The sequence below is a fragment of the Heteronotia binoei genome, chromosome 12 (genome assembly GCF_032191835.1).
Source record: "Heteronotia binoei isolate CCM8104 ecotype False Entrance Well chromosome 12, APGP_CSIRO_Hbin_v1, whole genome shotgun sequence".
NCBI lineage: Eukaryota > Metazoa > Chordata > Lepidosauria > Squamata > Gekkonidae > Heteronotia > Heteronotia binoei.
Window position 1 is genome coordinate 41,451,180 of NC_083234.1, and position 22,029 is coordinate 41,473,208.

The 22,029-nt window shown below is 46.0% G+C and overlaps 1 protein-coding gene across 1 annotated transcript in view; it reads left to right on the top strand.

Annotated features, from left to right (window-relative positions):
• Positions 1 to 1,460: 1,460 nt before the first annotated feature.
• PEBP4 (phosphatidylethanolamine binding protein 4) overlaps positions 1,461 to 22,029 on the top strand; it is a 332,206-nt gene continuing 311,637 nt past the window's right edge. Inside the window, exons 1-2 of the mRNA XM_060251873.1 lie at positions 1,461 to 1,650; positions 11,210 to 11,342. Of these exons, the coding sequence (XP_060107856.1) occupies positions 1,529 to 1,650; positions 11,210 to 11,342 (255 nt within the window). The 5' untranslated portion in view covers positions 1,461 to 1,528. The remainder of the gene's footprint in view (positions 1,651 to 11,209; positions 11,343 to 22,029) is intronic.

Sequence of the window (22,029 nt, forward strand, 5' to 3'; positions counted from 1 at the left end):
CAGCTGAGCGTCCTTTTGGCTTTGGCCCAGCCGCTTCGCTCTTTCTGCGTTTACTTGGACTAGCCCTCCACTCTTCCCCAGTAGCATATTGGGCCCCTTCTGATCTGAGGGGCTCATCTTCCAGTGCCATATCTTTTAACCTTTTGTTACTGTCAATGGGGTTTTCTTGGCAAGGATACTGGAGTGGGTTGCCATTTCCTTCTCCAGTGGATTGCATTTTGTCTGGGTTCTCAGCTGTGGCCTGTCCATCTTGGGTGGCCCTGCATGGCATAGCTCACAGCCTCACTGAACCGTGCAAGCCCTCTTGTCACGTCAGGGCAGCAATCCATGAGAGACCTGGCTCTGCTTCTTTGCTCAGTTTTAATTGTTTTTTCTGCTTTTAATTAATTAATTAGTTTATATCCCACCCTCCCTGCCAAAGGCAGGCTCAGGGCGACTCACAGGTTAGGGTTAAACAGTGACCAAACAAGTAAAACAGCAATAAAACGTAAAACATAAAAACAATTGTTAAAACATCAGTATTAGTAGGTGCTAGTGCAATAGATCAAACAAACAATTTAAATTTCAAATGTAATAATAATATATTTTTACATTATCCCAAATGTTGGCTTTAAAAGTTTCTGCTGATGCTCTAATATGTTTTGATGTTTATAAATGTTGCAATGTATGTTTATATGTTGTTGATGCATTTTGCAACATCATGAGCCACCTTTACCCTTTTGTGTGGAGAAAGTGTGTTAAATAAATAAAGATAATTAGCTTTTCCAAGAAAGCTTTGCAAACAAGTTCAGCCTGCCAGTATATGTCTGTGGGGGCTCAAAGAGTGGGCCTAGGCTGAAATGAACTGATGCTAGCTCTAGATGTGTAGCTAATCTGCAAAGCTGCACTAAGAACTTGGGGAGTCTTCTAAACAGCTGGCCGACATATGGCCCAAGGGGAAGATCTGCAGTATAAGCTGGAGTGACTATGTCAGTAAAGCTTGATTTATTCAGTCAGTTTGCTGACTTGCAGGCTGGGGAATGTGTGTGCAATCTTTGGAGGACTGGGAGGTACTGAGTTCATTTTGCTAGCTAGCAGTTAAACACATGGTGAGTAACATATTTTGGCATCTCCTACCTGTCTGTGCAAGGCAAGCAGCTGCCACTGGGATGTTCTTGCACTGTTTAGCAGCACAGTCCTATTCAGAGGTGACATTTTACATAACCCAGCAGGAGTCTAGCTTTTTACTTGGTTTAAATTGTGAGGAGATGTAGCTGATACCTGACAAAAGTAGAATTAAATGAAAGGTTGGAGAAAGCAAGAGTCTTACATAAAAACAATATGATTTAATGAGGGGGGAGGAAGATGCAAGACACCCGTTATCATGCCAGCGGTGCTATAGCAGCAGATGTAAAGTGGTTTGGAGGTAGGATTGGGCTCCCCATAGCAGAACTCAGATGAAATTGCCTTACTCAGTGTAGCCTGTGAACCTGCAAGGAAACCTAAGATTGTGGCCTAATTTCACACCCTTTCTTTTTGCCAGGTTAGAATGAAGCATCTGGTCACTTATTTCTTTGTGTTTGGCTTGAATGTCATTGCTGCTCAAGAGTCTGTCCATGCAGAGGAATGCATCTTTCAGAAGCTGGATGGGAGGGATGCTGACTTTTGCAGGTGAGCCAGTTAGTTTTCAACATTTGGGTGGTTTGGGCATTGGAAATGTGCTACCAAAGTACAGCCCCAAAGGATCCTTGCATGTATTGCAATTCTAAAGTATCATGGCCCAAGTCACCCAACAGTGTGGAAAGTAAAATATTTTAGTCCAAATGTGATTAACTTACTTAGCACCAAGGATGGTATTGAAAACATGATCTTGATGGACATGCTTTGTTTGAATACCATGGCAGAGAATAATGATCTCAGTTTTTGTGACATCCATTTGAGGGATGCAGCTCACTTTATTTCAAAACAAAAATTTAATCTCAGTACTGCTGTATTAGTATGCTACAGCCAAATAGGGCAAAGAGGCACTTTAAATTTATTAGTTTTAAAGGTGCTACAAGGTTTCGTTGTCCTTTTAATTTCAATTCTGATCAGTCGTTAAATACAGCACCTTGTAGTTATTTAACAGCCTGATAATTGTTTTTTTTTAAAGGTGTTGATGCACCCTTTCATTTCTGTAATTTGCTTATTAATGCCATTATAGTTGTACTCATTGTTGTTCAGTACATAAGACAGTGGAACACCTTTTACAATATAGTGTCCCTGACCCTACTGTATCCTTCACACAGGGTCTCATGTCTGCTGCTCTGCAGCTGGTAAAGGAGTGCTTCTCTCACTGGAGGGTGTATGAATGAGACTGATCGGATCAGACGTAGACTAAGCGAAGAAACCTGAAAGATTTAACTCTGCCCAGAGGCTTTAGGTCATGTTTCCAGTTGCTCTTTTCACTTAGAATGAGCTCACATTAAAAATAAGTGCTTTTGGGGGGGATAGGCTTAATTCATGTAATGCTTTTTGTGATGTGGTAAAGTCCTTGTGGCATTATTTTTTTTTTGGTCAGGTCAGTTACATATTGGACTTTCAGGATGCCCTCAGATGCTGAGAGCTGGATTTACTATACTGGAGAAAACATTTCAAAATGAGGGTGTTCTCTAAGGTGGTAAATAACAGCTCTCACTGCTGGCTTGTTGAGATATTCTGCCAGCGTGGTATAATGGTTAGCATGATAGACCAGAGGAGATGGAGGTTCAAAATCCTGCTCATCTGTGAAGGTCACTGGGTGATCTTGTGCCAGTTGCTCTTTCTTAGCTTGACAATACCTCACAAGATGATTTCTCCTTGGCACCCAGTGAAGCCAATGGTCAGCAGATTCAGAACAGAACAAAGCAAGTGCTCTTTTACACAATGCATAATTAACTTACACAGCTCACTGCCAGAGATTTGGGGTTTGTTATTTTATTTGCATTTTAATTGGAAGTGTTTTTACTCTGTTAATTGTAAGCTGCCTTGAATCTTTAGGAAAAGAGGGGTAAAATGTTTTGATAAATAAAGGTGTAGTGATCACCACTGTGCTAGGCTGCTTTAAAAAGAGATTTGACAAGATATTCAAGATATAAAATGGACTTGTCTCACACATGTGACAATGCTGAACATGATTACGTGGAACCAAGTCACACTGGACCATTGATCGAACACCTCCTCTTGTATCAGTGGGGTATCTGTTTTTTAGAAAAAAATTTAAACCTTAGTTTTGCAGCAAAACCTGGAATAAAAAGCAGAACACTGAGTGGGATCATAAAATAGCACCTGTAGTTTTAAGAAACCAATTTCCTTTATGGCTGTTGCTAGGCAATCACAACTATATTGTCAGTTGAAGCCCTGGTTGTCAACAAAAGGAGGGTAGGGCAGGGTCCTTTCCTGGGCTGTTTTGGCCTCTGAGGGGAGTATTATCATGACCAGGCCTGGATAGCAACCACTGGGCATCTTGCTACCATGCCAGTTCCATGAGTCATCCAGGCCCAGCTGCTTGCAACTGTTCTAAAGCAGCCACTCTACAAAAGCCAGTATGGTATAGTGGTTAGAGTTTCAGACTTGGATCTGGGAGACCCTGGTTTGACTCATCATTCTGCCATGGCGCTCACTGAGTGAGGCTATTCACACATTCTCAGACTAAGCTACTGCACAGAGTTCCGAGGATACATTGGGAGAGAGTAGAATAATGTAAGTAGAATAATTTCTCCTCATTGTGGAGAAAGGTGGTTTATAAATGAAGTAAATGTATAATAAATATAGAGAAATATAAAAGATGAGGGGCAGATGAAAGGTAGATTGTTGGGTGGGAAGAACAGGGAAAGGTTGAAGATATAGGGGCTGTCAGGAAGAAGGAAAGAGGAAGTTGTATGAGAAAGTTGATGCAGGTTTAAGCAAGGTTCCTCCCTGCAAATCCTCATGGGTCTTCCACTCTGTGACTTGACACAATGAGGCAGCTGACACTGCATGAATGGGAGAAGTAGCCTGGGGTAGGGAAGGGGGGCAGATAAAGGTAGGTTGGCTGGTTGGTAGAGAGGATAGAAAGAAGCAGGGAAGGAGGAGAGGCTATGGGTGTTTTTAGGAAAGGGAAAGAAGAAATTGTGGGGGGAGGGGAAGATGAGATTCTTTTGCATCCCTTGTAGGTCCTCCACTTGTACCTTCTAATACTGAGCATAGTGCAGTGTAGTGGTCCCCTTGGGGTCAGCTGTGTTGAGGATTTGGTAATTAGCATGGTAAACAGAGAGAGGGATGGATAAGTGTTTTTAGCGATATAGAGCAGATTGTACAATCTGGATATTTCACCATTTATTTGCTGAAGCTAGGCTGGAGTCAGAGGTGAGCAAGGGAGTAACTGAGCTTGCAGGTAACACCAAATTCTTCCAGATGGTGGAAAACTAAGTAGACTATGAAGAGTTCCAAAAGGATCTTTCCAAATTGGGACAATGGGCAATAGAGTGACAAATGAGAATAAATGTTTAAATGTCAAGAGGTGCATACTGGGGCAAGGAATCTCAGCCAAACCTGAATATGATCTGAACTGACTGTGAACTATCCAGGAAAAGAGGTAATTGGCCGTAGAAAATGGCTCAGTGAAAACATAAAGGATGTGCTGTGGCAGTAAAAGCAAATTCCATGTTAGGTTTTTATGATAAGAAAGTTTAAAACAACATGGCCGATATGACAGCACTTTGTAAACCAGGTGTGCAGTCACATTCTCAATACTCTATGCAGTTCTGGCTGTCCCATCCTAGGACTGCAAAGTGTTTGAAAAGGTGCAAAAAAGGGCTCTCAAACTCTACTGAGAGATTTCCCATGAGGAAAAATTAAATCATTTGGGGCTGTTTGGTGTAGGAAAACAAGATTGTTAGTGCCATTCTAAACAGTAGAGGAGGAGGGAAAAAACAAATCTTGTTCCATTTATAATACTACACCTCAGGTGTACACAGTGAAATGGAGGGCAGTCAAAAGAAAATACTACTTTATTCAACACTGAGCTAACTAATGGGATTCATTGACTCCAGAGGTAGTGGTTGACAGAGCAACCCTAAACAGGTCTGCTCAGTGGCACTTACTCCCAGGAAGGTCTTGTGATCACACAATCCTTAGATGCCTTTAGAAGGGCACTATATGAATTTATAAAGACAGCTGTTAGCCATGACAACCAAATGGAACTTCCGTGTTCTGAGGCAGTGTATCCCTGCCTATCATGTACTTGGGGCAAACAGTGGGAGAGGGCTGCTGCCTTCATACCATGTTAGTAGGCTACCTGAAAACAGGATGCTGGACTGATAGACTCTGTTCTGATTCAGTTCTTACATGCACTGATACACATAAGATCATCACAAAGTTACATTTTCCATTAGCACAACTGAGGGTGTGCCCTTGGGTGGGCAGGAGCTATCTGGCTCCAGTATCCTCTAGGTCAGAGGTTCCCAAACTTATTTGGCCTAATGCCCCCTTTTCAGAAAAAAAAATTACTCAGCGCCCCCCTGGAAATCTACCTTCAAGAAGTGGACTAAAAGATTCAGTGACATATTTGCACACAGGGTAAACAAAGATGTTGTAAAGAAGCCACTTTGAAGCTTGAAATTCTAAAAGTATTTTATAAAATCAACCATAGTAATATTTGCATACACAGAGAATTTTTGAAATTTCTTTATAATTATTATCCCACTAGGGATAACCAGAAACTGAAGACCCACAGGGCCTGCGTCAGGTGACCTGAGGGTGGGGGAAAAGGGCTCGGAGCTCTCAGGGAGGGAAAGTCTGTGAGAGACAGAAGCTGCTGAGGCAGTGATTCAGTCAGTGAGGATCTGACAGTGTTGGTGCCTGTCAGCGAAGTCTGTCAGAGTTGGGGCCTGACAGAGACTGAGGGGGTCAGTTCGCGCCGGACAGAGGCTGAGGGGACAGCTGATCCTGTGAAGGAGCTTGAGACAGTGGCGGGAAAGACTTCCAGAGGCTGCAAGCTCGACAAAACCAGCCAAGAGGGCTGTGTGTGTGAGTCAGTCAAGACTTGAACGGTCACAGACACCTATAGACAACTCTGAAGATCTAGTGAGGTGGATGTGGGTCTGAGACACCAAGAAGGGCTGAGAGAGGGACTCCAGTCGAGGGGTGAGACTTGGCACATCATTCCCAAGAGGCCAGACCTGTGCTAGAGGTGGAGAGAGCAAGATATAGGGAAACTGTGAATTGTGTAACTGAGAAACTCAAAGGAAGAAAAAGTTTATGAAAAGCCTGAAACAACTGAGCAACGTGTTAGCCTGTGTAAATATCTCACATATCCCCAGTTTAAAGACTTTGTGTTATAATAAATCTGTGGTTTAAGTTAAAGTTCTCGAGAGCCTATATTTTTGGGAAAAACAAACAAAGCTGCTGTGGTCCCCTATGAAGTGAATTATATTTCCAACAAATAAACAAGTAAAATACCCCGAAGAGACTGAAATAAAGAGATCCAGTGAGGCCGTGAGGTTGGCGCTGCCATAATTGGTTGCCAGCGTCGGGATTTCGAAGAAAACCCCCAAAATAAGTGTCACTAAGACACACAGAAAGTAGAGGGACGCTGCAGTAAAGGAATTAAGACAGTTTTGTGAGAAATTCCTGTCAGAAATGGTTCCTCCTAAGAGAACTACCACAGCCACGGGGGATGGGCAGACACAAGAAGAGATTCCTGAGGAGAGTCCTAGTCAGAACATAGAGGCTATGAAAATACAGTTGGAATTGGCCAGAATAGAATCAGAAAAAGAAATTCAGATGGCCAAGATTCAAGCAGAACACAGAGAAAGGGAAGCAGAAAGAGAGAAAGAATTGCAAATGGCTAGGCTGGAATCAGAGAGAGAACAAAGAGAAAAAGAAGCAGAAAGAGAGAAAGAATTGCAATTGGCTAGGCTGGAATCAGAGAGAGAACATAGAGAGAGAGAACACAGAGAAAGGGAATCAGAGAGAGAACATGAGGAAAAAATGTACAGTTTGAAACTCCAGGAGATTCAGGGAAGGCCAGAGTTTCAACGTGATACTAGGAGTAAAAGGCGCCTCACAGTAGAACAAAAGAAATTCCCCAAGTACCAAAAAGGGGATGATGTAGAAGCTTTTTTGTTTAATTTTGAAAGAACCTGTAAGGATTTAAGAGTTGCTGATGAGGACAGAATGATTTATTTGAGACCTCAGATCTGTGGAGAGTTGAGTGAAATCTACTCTGAACTGAGGGATGAGGAGACCTCTGACTATCAATTGTACAAGGAAAGAGTCAGAGTCCGCTTTGGCTTAACAGCAGAGCAAAGCAGGAAAAAATTTAGAGAAATCAGAAGAAAGCCTGGGGAAACATACTCTCAACTAGGTTGTCGGTTAGACAGAGCCCTTAACAGATGGGTAGAAGGAAGTAAAGTTTCCACTTTAGAAGACCTGAAAAACTTAGTGGGCTTGGAACAGTTTTATAACCAAGTCCCCTCTCAGTATAGGTGGGTTCTGAGAGACAAGAAATTGAAAACAGTAGAAGAAGCAGCTGTGATTCTAGATGAGATTGAATCAGATCTAGGGAGATCAATGTGGACTGCTCCAACTAAAAAACCCCGAGTCTGGAACTCTCCAGAGAAGTCTGGGGCGGGTGACAACAACCCTGCGAAGTGGTACAGTCCACCTCCATACAGAAAGACTCAGGCTGCTTGTTTCCAATGTGGGGGAATAGGGCACTATGCCAGATTTTGCCCAGAAAAAGGAAAAAAAGACCCCACCAGCCAAGACAGTTAAAATGGTGCAAGGTCAACAGAAAGAAGTAGAAACAAACCCCTCACTTCCAGAGAACACACCACCAGAAAGACCCAATAGTGTTCTGAAAGTGTGGAAGGTACAGGAAAGCTTGAGTGAGGAGTATACTGAGACTGTGACACCCACCCTCCCTGCAAGTGGGCTCAAGGCAGGTAACAGCAATTGAAATATAGTATACAATGCATCACTTCCATCATACAGAACAATGCAACAAAACCCGTGAAGATAAAATATGTATGTAGCAGTAAACAGGAAAAACAACAGGCAGTCTGAGTTCAATTCACCAATTAGTTCTGGCTTGCAAAACGTTGTGGTCAGTTAAATCCTACTTCTCTGGCTTGCTCATCTACTTCTCTTTCAAATAGATTCAGTTCCAACAAACTGGCAGCCCACTTCTCTGGCTTGCTCATCTACTTCTCTTTCAAATAGATTCAGTTCCAACAAACTGGCAGCCCTGCAGTCTCCAACTTGAATATTTATACACACAGAAAATTAAGATAACAAAGGATAATATTAAAATAAAAATAGGGAATAAGGGAGAATTGATCCATGGATATCTGGGGATCTGGGAGGGCTATTTTTTGAAGTAGAGGCACCAAATGTTCAGCATAGCATTCAGTGCCACTACTCAAAACACCAAGTTTCAAAACAGTCGGACCAGAAGGTCCATTTCTATGAGGCCCCAAAGGAGTCCCTATTTTACATTGTTTCAAATGGAAGGAAGGTATTTAAACAATGTGCAGTCACTTTAAATGTGATTACCAGAACTTCTTTAAGAGTTCAATTGTGCTTGTCACAACCTTGCTCCTGGCTCCATCCTAAGGTCTCCTGGCTCTACCCCCAAAATCTCCAGGTATTTCTTGAGTCAGACTTGGGAACCCTACCCCCCACATGAATAGTTCGGAAAAAGCCACCTTTGCAATTTCTTTAATTTTGAAATCATTACTTACCATCAGCAGTGCAGAGATTAGAGTAGTATTTGAAGCAGCAGCTGTTTATAACTGTTTATCTCAGTCAGCTCCGTGAAAAGTAAGGTCAGAGCGTGGGAAACATGAAGTAATGAATGAAGCAGGCAGCCAGCAGTGGGCTCCTGGCTTCAGGCAATTCAGGAAACACTTAACTGCTTCCGGAATGACATGAAAGAATAAGGAAGTTTCTTTGAAGAGGCTTTTCTACTATGGAAATAGAGAGAGAGAAGCTTCTTTGATGTAATGCCAGTTGGTCATTGCTTAGTTTTTTATGACTGTGTCATAACTACAGGATTGGGTTGGGAGGGCGGACTAGACTGTCCTAGTGCCCCATCCACAAGTCACAGAAGCCTCCTGCCAAGAAATTGAGCATTTCATCAACCATGTGTGTGTTTGCATCATTACCTGAAAAATGACAATATTCAAGTTCTAAGTGTTTGTGTGGGTTGCTATCAGCTTAAGTAAGCCTAGAGAGCATATTCTTAATGGCAAACACTTGTAAAATAGTAAACACCTGTGAACTGTCAATTCCAACTGACAGGAGGCCATCTAGTTTAACAGGTATTTGACAGGAGAAGATCTAGATGGGCCCAGCTAAATTGGTTGTTTTGTATCAATGATTGGTTGCACAATTTTAGCACTTTTGGGGCTCCGTCGTCCTAGGCATGCCCCCCCTGTGTGCTCCTAAGGGGAGATATTCTTCGTACACTGGTGATGACATTATCGCGCCAGCTGGCAGGCAAGGTGAGAACTCTGGGCAGTGCACACAAGTGCTGCTGCACTGCCACTTTTCTTCACAGGGCAAACATTGTCTGTGCTTGTCAGAGGCTTCAAAGGAAGCCTCTGAAGAGTGTCCCATTTTACTGCTGTCCGCTACTTTCAGGTTGAAAGTGGCTGGGTTGGCAGCAGCTTCCCATTGCACTCATCAGTTCTGACTAGTACAATTGGAAGGTGCTGCCACCCAGCCGCTTTCAACCTGAAAGCAGCAGGCAGCAGTAAAATGGGGCTCTCTTTGGAGGCTTCCTTGGAAGGCTCCAACAAGCACAGGCAACATTTGCCCTGTGAAGAAAAGCGGCGGTGCAGTAGCGCCGCCCAGGGCTCTCAGCTTGCCTGCTGGCTGGCGAGATAGTGCCACATGGAAAGTGCCTACCCTGCCTACTCCCATGCGCTGCCCCTGCAGAAGACACTCTTGTGTCTGGGCATTGCAGTTGGCTAAAATCAACAGAAGCAACCACCTGGTAACCAGAGGACTGTAAGAAGCTTGATGCTCTGCAAACCTTGTGAGGAGAAAGCTGCAGGTTGAAACTCTTCAGAGAAGTTTGTGCAATTGCCTCAGTGCTTCCACTGTCCTGACTTGAACTGTATTGCTGAGAGGGAAACTCTAAGCAACCTTGAGAAGCTGCTAGCTGTAGCAAGGATAGCTAGCTGCTAGCTATAGCTAGGATAGCTAGTATGGTTTTTTGTTTGTGTTTCTTGTTTGTCTGTACACCTCTATTTTGTTATTCAGTCTTGTAAATAAACTGCATCCTTCTTATATTTTAAGTGGAAAGAGTTCTGGTCCTCATTACTAGTCTAATTGGGTGAATTTGCACTAAGTAGCAGACAAAAAGGAACCCTCTATTTTTATTAAACGGAATTTTTCTCTAAATTAGAAATTCTGGATACCTCACAGATTTGTGATGTTTTGACACCTCCCACCCCCTCTTCTCTTCTCTTCTCTTCTCTTCTCTTCTCTTCTCTTCTCTTCTCTTCTCTTCTCTTCTCTTCTCTTCTCTTCTCTTCTCCTCCCCCCTTCCCCTCCCCTTCTCCCTCCCCTTCTCCCTTCCCTTCCCTTCTTCCTTTATGCTTCCACCACCCCCTTATTTTTATTCACTGCCCCCCAATTGCACCCAAGGCTACTACCGCCCCCCTGGATTATTCCAGCGCCCCCAGGGGGCAATATCGCCCACTTTGAGAAACACTGCTTTAGGTAAAGGCTATGCTTGCCTGAGAGCCTTCACAAATCGGAAAGCTAATTAGGTGGGCTAGCAGTCTGGTTAGATTCAAGGCAGCCTCGTTTGTTCATAGTTGATGTAGTAGTAATTCTTGTCATTTTCCAAATCTATTAATCTAGCATAATGAACCCTATTAACACACTTGATTGTGTTTTTAGGATGATGCTTCTAGGCACATGAGCTAAAGCTCAGAAAGAATCTATTAATCATGTTAATTACTTTAAGCCCTTCTGCACCTAGAGCTGGTGTGTTCCCAAGGTCAAAGTGTGGAGTAGCGACTTTAATGTTTGGGGGCTAAGGCAAGGGAGCAAGAGAATGTTACCTTTATTTTGAAGAATTTGTCTGACTTACCGTAGCCTTTTGTGGGAAATGCAATATCAATAAAATGTTATTTACTGGCTTCCTGATGGTTCTCAGGTTTTTCTGCATCTTGCATCCTTTCTGTGTGACCCTCATGCATTCTGTTCCTTACAGAGGGGGGTTAGAAGTTTTGTATCCAGAACTGGGAGATGTTGGCTGCACGTATATTCCGAAGTGCAACCAGCACCGAAAGCAGATCAGCAAGGAATGGAGCAGCCCAGATGTCAGATACCAGAAGGCAGATAGGGTAAGACATAAATTATAACTTCATGTGCGGATATTTGCGACAGTGGTGGAGGTGTTTTGAATGTGGATCTGTTATGATGATGATGAATCACAGGTTGTCTTACACATTTTTTTTTGCTAGTGGTGACTAGTATCAACACAAGTGTGAGCCTGAAAACGGGCAGCCCAATCCAGACATACGTGGTAACTGGCTGCTCAGGCGTGGGCGGATCTATGGCGCCGCTCGTTGGCTTCCAAAGGGGAGGCAGTACGCCACGCTTGGAGGGGGAAGAGTGGCCCGACGAGCGAGAGAGAATCCGTCGCCATGGTGATTCCGCCCAGACACATGCCATTGGCTTGCTGCCGAGGCGGGGGTGGCGCAGGCTCGTGTGGGACCACCAGATTGGCCAGCCCATTGCACATGACCAGGCGAAGGGGTGGAAAGCCCGCGCCTGAGAGGCCGTCAATCCCCCATTCCCTCCCGCTGTCAGAGACTCTGCCAATGGCAGGGCAGGCGAGCAGAGGTATGAGCAGACAAGCAGGAAGTGCCAAGTGCAGGAGTTCCCTGTCCTAGACAGCGGCTGGAATGTGTGTCTGGGAGTGGCCAGACCAAGTCCGAAAGACACCCCCTGGAGCCCTCTCCGGTGTGCCCTGCTGCCGCCCCCAGCTATGTGCAAGGAACACCTCCCCTGGGGGCCGCAGAACTCAGAATGCAAGCCGCTGGGCATGCATCCACTTCAGCGCCCCCCCCCCCAAGTACCAAGCGCACAACAGCCCTGTACAGTCAGGTAGGCTGTCAGCCCAGGCAGGCTTAGGGGCAGCACTCCCCTCCCCTGTCCAGCCATGCGAGGGGCAGGGTGGTGGCTCATAGCCCATTCCCCCCCTCCAAGAACCAAGTCTGCCCATCCTCCCAGACGCCTCTCGGGGGGGGGGGGTGTATCATGGGCCAAACTGCTCAGGAAGCTGCCTAAGCCTGGCCGCTCCCCCAACTCCACCCCCTCCTCCGCCTGAACACTGCACTCTGCCTCACTCCCACCCACGCTTGGGCACAGCCCTCGGGCGCCACTGCCCTTGAGTGGAGCGGGGCTCGGGTGGCCCCCCGCCCACATAACTCCCCCCCGCTGTGGTGGCACTGGTCGTACGTTGGTGCAAACCCTTCCTGCACCCACATAGCTGCTCGTCTGCTCCCAAAAGACTTTCTTCCCCCGCTCTCTGGGTTGTGCTGTTAAAGTCTTAAAAATGCCCTGGAATCCTAGAACCCCCACAGCTGTTCAGGAGTCGCTGCTTATCATAGTGCACATTTGAACAAGGTGTATTTTTGTTTTATTTACTTCACTTATAGTTCGTCTTTCTTGCTGAGACTCAAGGAGGATAACAGAATTAGAAGACAGTGCAATAAAAGCAGTATAATACAATAAACAGTGCAAGAAAACAGCGATATATTGTACAAACAAAAAAGCAGGATCACAAGATTAGAACACAAAGCAATAAAAACATCACAAATACATACAATAAACAATGCAATAATTTTTTAAAAGCGTAGTGAATAGGGAGACTTAAGTCCAGCTCCCACTCAGCCACAAATCTCTCTTAACAGTGCAATTCTTTGTAGAGTTACAACAGTCTAACTCTGCAAAGGATTATATTGTGCAAGAAGCCTTGTGCCAGTGGCTGTTGTTTGGTCTAATCCTCCTAGGGTTGCCAGAAGGAGGAAAATGCCCTGTCTTGTCCCTTTAGTAAAATCTTAATCTGTTGAAATGGGCAGCTAACATTTTTCATGGTGGGGAAGTAAGTAACATCATTTACCTTCATGCAGTGAAAACAATTGCCTTGTCTTGGATGGCCCAGGCTCACCCGATCTCAGAAGCTAAGCTCAAAATCATAAGTATTTGTATGGAAAGGAAGTCCAGGGTAGGGCGAGGCAGGCAATGGTAAGTCACCTCTTTTCATCTCTGACCTTGAAAAGCCAAGAGGGTTACCATAAGTTGACGGTATTTTGACTGCACTTTCCACCAGCACCATCAGCAGCCCACTTCAATACATCAAACCAGTGTCAAGTAGTGGTTGGACTAAGATCTGGGAAACCTGGGTTCAGATCCCCATTCTTTCTAGAAGCTTGCTGAGTGGCCATTCACATACTCTCATCCTAACCTACTCCACAGGTGTGAGGATAAACTGGAGGAGAGGAAAATGATGAAAGTCACTTTGGGTCCCCATTGGGAAGCAGGGCAATGCATAAAGGAAGCAAACAAATAACCCTGTTAAAGAGAAGATGTGTTTCTCCAGGCCTGTTAGCAACCCTAGACCTACAGGGTGTGTATATAAGAGTGTGTGGGCATGCCACTTAGAGTCTGTGGAGCACTGGCAAGAGAAAAATGTTGTGATAATTGCTGCATATGCTTTGAGCCAGAATTCTGAATGAGCCCAAACTTTAAAAAGATGATTGCTGGTGTTGTGGTTGTACATCTCTTTTGCAGATCATGATGCAACCACATATCTTCTCTGGCAACTGAATTAGGAAAAGCACAGATCAGGATGCCTCAACATTATACCTGCTTTGATTAGTTCTTAAGCATAACATTTAAATGTGTTCATACAAATCTTTCTTGGAACTTTTTTTTGGAGGGATGCGGGTCCAGGGGAAAGGGAGAAAATGATTATGGTAGAACCATTTGCTCATAGGAATCCAGCACCAGTCTTTCAGAATGCTTGAAAATGTGACCCTAATTTAGTGGCCTTATCTAAGGTAGGAGGAAAGCGGGGTGGTGTTAGAAATGCTCTGTGTTGGCCTGGAGAAATATTACCACATTAAAAGATCTGTTCTTAATGCTCCAGCCTCGTCTCTACAAAAGTCTTCTTTATGCCTGGAGAGTTGTGTGGTGTGCAGCAGCATCTAGTGATGTGGTAATGTATTGCACTTAAAGGCATATGTTGTAGTTACATCTTGATTATTCCAGGAACAATACAAAGAGCACCTGACCACACACCATCCACAGGGCAAAACTGGGGCAGTTGGAATGTAGGACTTGGCCTGAGTGAGGTCACTGACACAAGTTTTTTTTTTTTCCCCACTGTCTTCTGCTGTTGTGGTAGGTTTATTACTGTAACTTCCTTCCTGAACAGGGCAGCAGCAGTCTAGTAGAGTGTCTTCCTCCAATCCCATAGGGAAGTTCCCCACATCACCACTGCATTTCCAGGCCCAGCTGTGTTCAAGTGCAGTCCTGAGCACACTTCCTGCTTTCTGAGTCCATGGATGGCAAGGAGGTTTAGAAGGGTATAACTTAGTTTGGGATTGTACTGATTAAAGCAGCAGTTAGCTTAGTGGACTGATTTGAGCAGCTCCTGGCAGCACAAGCCTCTGGTCTATCCAGGAACCTAAACCCAGGTCAGGCTGGGTTAACATGGGTGTAGGAGGGGAGTTGCCCATTGAAAGAGGAAGGCCTTGTTTTCCCATTTTGTGCATGGTATTAAACATGTTGGGGAAATATTTAGTTAAACTGTACAAAACCTAGCAGTGCAATTTGCAGGCTGTAAAATGCAATAAACCCTGCCATCTTACTTAGAGTTACTCCAATCTAAGCCATCTGATTTTATTGGATTTAGACTGAAGTACATCTGCACAGGATTGAACTGTAGCAAAGAAGAGTTGGATTTATATCCCATCCTTCACTCAGTATTAGAGTGGTTTACAATCTCCTTCCCTTCCTTTTCCCACAATAGATACCCTGTGAGGTAGATGAGATTGAGAGAGCACTGAGGAGAACTGCTCTTGAGAGAACTGTGACTGATCCAAGGTGTTATGCCCTGCATTCTAATCCCTATGACAGCACAGCGCACGCTACAGAGGCGACCAGTGGAACCCCACTGGTCCCCAGATGTAGCTCGCTAATACGCACCGCCAATCAAGATCTGTGGCGGGAAGTTTAACTGACCAGGATTGGACCTGGCCTCACGGAGGGTTGTTCCGGGGCATGTATATAATTGGAACCCGGCCCGCCATTCTCCCTCTTGTGATGTACCCACTAATAAAGTATGTTGCCTTCAACACGTCTCGTCACTGAGTACATTACACTGGCGACGAGGATGGGATCTAGCTAGGAGGACTCCCCAAGCGGGAAGTCGCTGACCTGGCTGGAGGAAGGCACGGAGCCGCAAGAGACAGAAGCGCCCGCCGCCGCCATGGCGAACCGGAGTGTAACGACGGGCCATCTTGCTGAGTTCGACCCCGCCAACCCCGAGAGGTGGGAGACCTACACGGAGCGGGTCGAATGCTACCTACGCGCAAACATGATTACCAACGACAGCCGCATGAGGGACGTACTCCTGAGCGTCTGCGGGGAGGCCACCTTCAAGATTGCCAGAGGCCTCTCGGCCCCTGCGAAGCTCACCGAGAGAACATACGGGGAGATCGTCAGACTCCTCACCGGGCATTTCTTGCCCCAGCTTTCCATCATCGCCTGCCGATTCCTCTTCCACAAGAGAGATCAAGGGTCCGGAGAAATGACTGCCATCTACCTGGCCACTCTCCGCCAGATCACAGGGAACTGTGGTTTCGACAAGTGGGAGGAAGCCTTGAGAGACCGATTCGTATGGGGCCTCCGAGACGAAAGGCTGCAGCAAAAGCTCTTCGCAAAGGAGGAGCTCACCCTTCAACAAGCTTTCAACGAAGCAACCGTGTTTGAAAGAACCGCCAAAGCATACAACCCGCGAGGAGAAGTCCACCAGGAAGAGATTGCGCCCGGCAACCCAGAGGACGAAGAGGCCTTCCAGCTCTGCTGCCAACAAGGAATGGGCCCGAGAGCCCGCACGTGGCAACGAGCCACAGATAGACCGACCAATAGCAAGTGTGCCAGCTGTGGCGACCCCCACGAGAGACGGGACTGCCCCTATCGCAACATCGACTGCAGGAAGGTGGGCCACATAGCGCGGGCTTGCCGGGCCAAGGCAACTCGCAGATGCCAGGCCGCTCACCATGACTCGACCGATGCTCACACAACAGCATCGACCAGCCTACAGGTAATGAACTTGCCCCTCACCGCCCCCAACAAAGTTAGACTGTCGGTCCTAATCGAGGGCACTCCATGCAAAATGGAGGTGGACTCGGGGTGCATACTCTGGGGTAGCAGGGTGGTGGTCCCCCCCTCACTGCAGAAGCAAGTGTTAGAGGCTTTACACGAAACACACCCGGGGATAGTGCGGATGAAGGCCCTGGCATGCAGTTACTTATGGTGGCCGGGTATGGATGACGAGATAGAGGGGTGGGTGAGAAGGTGCCAACCCTGCCAAGAGTCCCGGCCCGATTCACCTAGCGCCCCCGTCCACCGCTGGGAGTCCAACAGGAGGCCGTGGTCCCGGCTTCACTTAGATTTTGCGGGGCCATACCATTCTTCATCTTGGTCGATGCATACACCAAGTGGTAAGAGGTGATCCCCGTAGCTTCCACCTCCACAGCAGCAGCAGTCCGAGCCTTGTGAAGGGTCTTTTGCACATACGGAATCCCCGATACCCTGGTCACAGACAATGGGATCGCTTTCACCTCCCGGGAATTCCGGGATTTCTTGAATAGATATCTCATTCAACACATTAGGTTCGCCCCCTTCCATCCGGCCAGGCTGAGCGCATGGTGCGCACCACCAAAGAGGCCCTGGGCCATATTGTACAGGGCGACTGGGACCACCGCCTGGCAGCCTTCCTATTTGACAACCGAATCACCCCCAACCCCGTCACCAGGTCAAGCCCTGCCGAATTACTAATGGGGAGGAAATTGATCATGAGGTTAGATAGGCTACATCCCGACCAGGCCACTGACCTCCGCAGTTCCCCCGAAACCAGGGAAGCCACCAGGGGGTTCTTCCCAGGGAACCTGGTGTATGCTAAAAACTTTGCAAGCGGTCCGGAGTGGTTAACCGCTGGGGTGCAGCGCGTGACTGGGTCCTGCTCATATGAGGTCTTGACAGAGGGGGGCCAGGTTCTCAGGAGGCATATCGATCAATTGCGCCACCGCACTTTGCCAGAGGAACCGACCGCCGCGGGGGAAGCGGGGAAGAACTGACTGCAACACCCCTGGAAAATACCCTGCCCATGCCGGCCGCACCGACTGCACGGGCGGAAGAGCACCACAGCGGCGGAAGCGACCGCACCAGAGAAGAGACTCCGGACAAGCAACAAGCGATGGCCAGTCAATGTCCGGCAACACCTCAACAAAGGGAAACCGCCACCCCGCCAGCCGCAGCGGCCACACTGACTCCCCAAGCAACCCTGAGGAGGTCGACCAGGGAACGCCGGGCACCGGCGTCCTTGAAAGACTATGTGTCCTGAACTAGGGGGGGAGGAGTGTTATGTCCTGCATTCTAATCCCTATGACAGCACAGCACACGCTACAGAGGCGACCAGTGGAACCCCACTGGACCCCGGATGTAGCTCGCTAATATGCACCGCCAATCAAGATCTGTGGCAGGAAGTTTGACTGACCAGGATTGGACCTGGCCTCACGGAGGGTTGTTCCGGGGGATGTATATAATCGGGACCCGGCCCGCCATTCTTCCTCTTGTGATGTACCCACTAATAAAGTATGTTGCCTTCAACACGTCTCGTCACTGAGTACATTACACAAGGTCCCCACCTGACTGTGGAGGAGTGGGGAATTAAACCAGTTCTTGAGATTAGAGTCTGCTGTTCTTAACCACTACACCAAACTGGCTACACCAAATCAAATACTTTGTAGTTCATAGGTTTTATAATTTTTGAAGCCTATGCAGCATTTGGCACTGTTCAGCTAAAAGGGATGCCCATAGGGTGGGAGGCATTGGGCCTTGTACCAGGACCCCAAAATCCGAACTATTGCCTCTGAAGGGCATAATCAGTCTGCAAGTTCGTCTGTATAGGCCACATTAATTTTACACAATTATCCTTCACTTCATTGTGTTTACAGAAAAGAACTTTTGAGTTGGATTTTGCCTGAGAACTATATTATCATTGTTACCTCACATGAAGTTGCTTATACTGAATCAGACCATTAGTCCATAAAAATCAGTATTGTCTACTCAGACTGGCAGTGGCTCTCCAGTTTCTCAGGCAAAGCTCTTTCACATTACCTGGTGCCAGATCTTTTCTACCTGGAGATGCCAGGGATTAAACCTGAAACCTTCTGCATGCCAAGCAGATGCTCTACCACCGAGCCAAAACCCCTCCCTACTGATCTGCTTCAGGAGTGGGCTGGGCTCTGAGCAATTGGAGCTCTGCAAAAAAAAAAAAAAACCCAAGGAAAAGAAACACCGAGCTTGCTGGATCTAGTCCTGCATACTGGCCAACTGTATTTCTTAGAGGGGCTGCAAATGGCACAAGAGGACAAAGCCTCTCTCTGATGTTGTCACTCAACAACTAGTATTCAAAAGTACAGTGACTCTGAACATGGGGAACTCTGTTGAGCTAGAGATGGCTAACTGTCATTAACAGATTGACCTTCCATTACTGTGACCGATTTTGCACTAGGTTTGTTCCAGGTGGAGAGCCCTTATGCCCCTGGCCTTCTCTCCATTTTTGCGCAAGTTGCTGTGGAGCTGTGAGTTGGCACACTGCTTTTCTGCAGCAAGTGAAATCCTCTGACAAGCGGTTTCTGCTTGCTGCGGTAAAGCAGGGTGCCAACTCACAGCTCCGCGGCAGCTTAGTGAAAATGGAGAGAAGCATGGGGGGCAACAGGGCTCTCTACTTGGAACAAGCCCTAGTGTGAAATCGGTCTCTGTCTAACCGCTTTCCATAGCCATAGCCATCTAAGTTGATTGCTGGAAACTAAGTTGATTGCTGAAAATAGGCCGTCTGCTTCTTTTTGTCTAAATGTGGCCTTACTTTTCTTCCCCAAATGTGGTTTTTCTCTTTGCTGCAGTTATCAGCTTATTTCTAAAAATATTAAAATTACATTATATTCACATGATATATATATAGTGTATGTTTTAAGCTGTCAGTCTTGATTTTGTAAGGTTGCTCTTTAAGTATACTGTATATTACCAGTCTATTTTTTTACAAACAATATTAATAGTTAATGATGTTTTACATGGTTATCCTTGCTGTGTTAAACTTTTTTCTTTAGTTATTTAACAGGTGAATTTATATAGTGGCTGCTGCCATATCCTGTAGCAGTGAGTTCCATAAATTCATTATGCATTGTTTGAAGATATACTGAGAGCCATTATGGTTTAGGTCTTGTAAAGTAGGATAAACCAAAGATAAAGATAGCCCCCTGTGCAAGCACCAGTCGTTTCTGACTCTGGGGCGACGTCACATTATATTGTCACAGCTGACTTTTAATGGAGTGGTTTGCCATTGCCTTCCCCAGTAGAACCAAGGATACCTGGGTTCAAATTCTGTGCAGTCCTGAAAGCTCACTGGATAACCTTGGGCCAGTCAATCCTCAGCCTCACAGGGCTGTTGTGAGGATAAACTTGAAGCTGCCCTGAGCTCCGTGGTGAAAGGGAGGGATGACAATGTGGTCAACAAATGCTTCCTTTGTCTGGTCCTGGATCTGTTGCCTATGAAGTGCAACTTCATTTGGCTACTCCCAAGTTGTACTATTTTGGGAGAGGAAGGAAAAAGCTCTCTTTTTTCCTTTGCTTTTTCCACTCTGTCCATCATTGTCTAAAGCTCGAACAAGCTCTTATGCAGAGGTGGTGAGAAACACTGCACTGTTTTAGGGTCAGTCAGACCTGAATGACATCAGGCCTGGAGGCAGAATGACAATGTTATTTTGTGGTTAATGTGGCAGTGTAGCTCTCTTAGGAAAAATGCAAGAGTGACCCTCAGAATGGCTTGCTTGGCGTGTTCCATTTTGTGGTTCATAGTTGATCTGTTTGCTGCATTGAGTGTCAGTTGGTCAGTCAAGTAGGAAATACACTTGGGAACAATCTAGGGAGGTAGTAAGGTTGCCAGCCTCCAGGTGAGGCCTGGGGATCTCCCGCTTTTACAACTGATCTCCAGCTGGCAGAGATCAGCTCCCCTGGAGGAAATAGCTGCTTTGAAGGGTAGACTCTATGGCAGGGGTGGCCAACGGTAGCTCTCCAGATGTTTTTTGCCTACAACTCTCATAAGCCCCAGCCATTGGCCATGCTGGCTGGGGCTGATGGGAGTTGTAGGCAAAAAACATCTGGAGAGCTACCGTTGGCCACCCCTGCTCTATGGCATTCTACCATGCTGAGCCCCCCCTCTCCTCAAACCCTGCCCTCTCCCAGATCCACCCCCAAAATCTCCAGGTATTTTCCAACACAGACCAGGCAACCTTAAGAGGAGGAGACTAAAGTTCAGTCACAGAGGATGTGTCCACTGTGCCAACTGCTTTTGTGGTTGTTGAACTTAAAATTTTTCTCTTGATGCCCTCCCTGATAAATACCATGGAAGGAAAGATGGGAAGCCTAAGATGAAGGTTCAAATCATCATACCATGTTTCTTTGTGGCAGTACATCTCTGAAAGATGTTGAACTTAAAATTGTTGAACTTAAAGTTGTTAAAATTATTGAACTTAAAATTGTTGATCTTAAAATTTTTCTCTTCATGACCTCCCTGATAAATACTGTGGAAGGATAGATGGGAAGCCTAATATGAAGTTTCAAATTATTGCACCATGTTTCTTTGCGGCAATATGTCTCTGAAAGATGCTTGCTGATTGCTCAGTACCAAGACAAAATGCCGGGTACAGCCAGAAAATGTTAATTTCACCATTTGGAGAATTTATCAATTTTGGTTAGCTTAGGTGTTACATATTGGGAAGAGATTTCCTCTGTATTTTTGGTATGAGCCAAACTCACTAGAGTGCCCTGAGCGCTTACTTTTGCCTCCAAAATATTTCTCTCCTTGTTTCTCTGCGTCAGCGCTCCGTAAATGCATACCTTGCTCCGCAACTTTCTCTAGGATGTAAACACTACCAGCAGTTTGGAAAAGGGCCAAAAGGGCCAAACTAATAAAGTTACCAACATAAGGGGGGGGGGCTGGAGTTCTCTCTGAATTTCAGTTAACCTTCAGATTACAGAGATCAGTGCCCCTGGAGGAAAATGGCAGCCTTAAGCCTTTCAGAGCCAGCAAGATGTAGTAGTTAGGAGTGGTGGACTCTAATCTAGAGAACTGGGTTTGATTCCCCACCTCTTCTCCATGTAAAGCCTGCTGGGCGACCTTGGGCCAGCCACAGTTTCCTCAGAACATAGAGGCTGAGGCAGGATTCATATATCACAGCAAACCTCTGTTGGGCTTAAGCATGGCTTTTTGATTAGTTTTTTGGTGTTTTTCCCATCCTTCCTTCCCTTGCACATGAAGCATGATCAAAAACTTCCTGGCCTGGCACCTATTGAATGAAGTTCTAGTTCACTGTGAAGCCTGAATGAAAGCAGGGGTCTTGGCAAACTTTGGAGTTTGCTTCCTCCTCACAAACTGTTTTAAACCATGGATTAGAATACCGGTTTATTAGAAAGAAAGAAACTCCAAGACATCCAGGTGCCTGTATTGGGTGTCACAGTTAATTTGAAGCCAGGGCTTTCCAAACCAGGGTGATTTCTATCCTTTTCCATACATGAAGGAAGAAGCAAGCTTGCTGAGCCCCTCACAAACAAATACCTTTGCTGTGACCTCAGAGTGCTGCCTTCAACTCAGTGCTAAATTATGGGCAACAGGATGCTTTGATTCTGTGGCTGGGACTTCCAGGGTTTTTTCTTGGCAAGTAGCAACTGTAT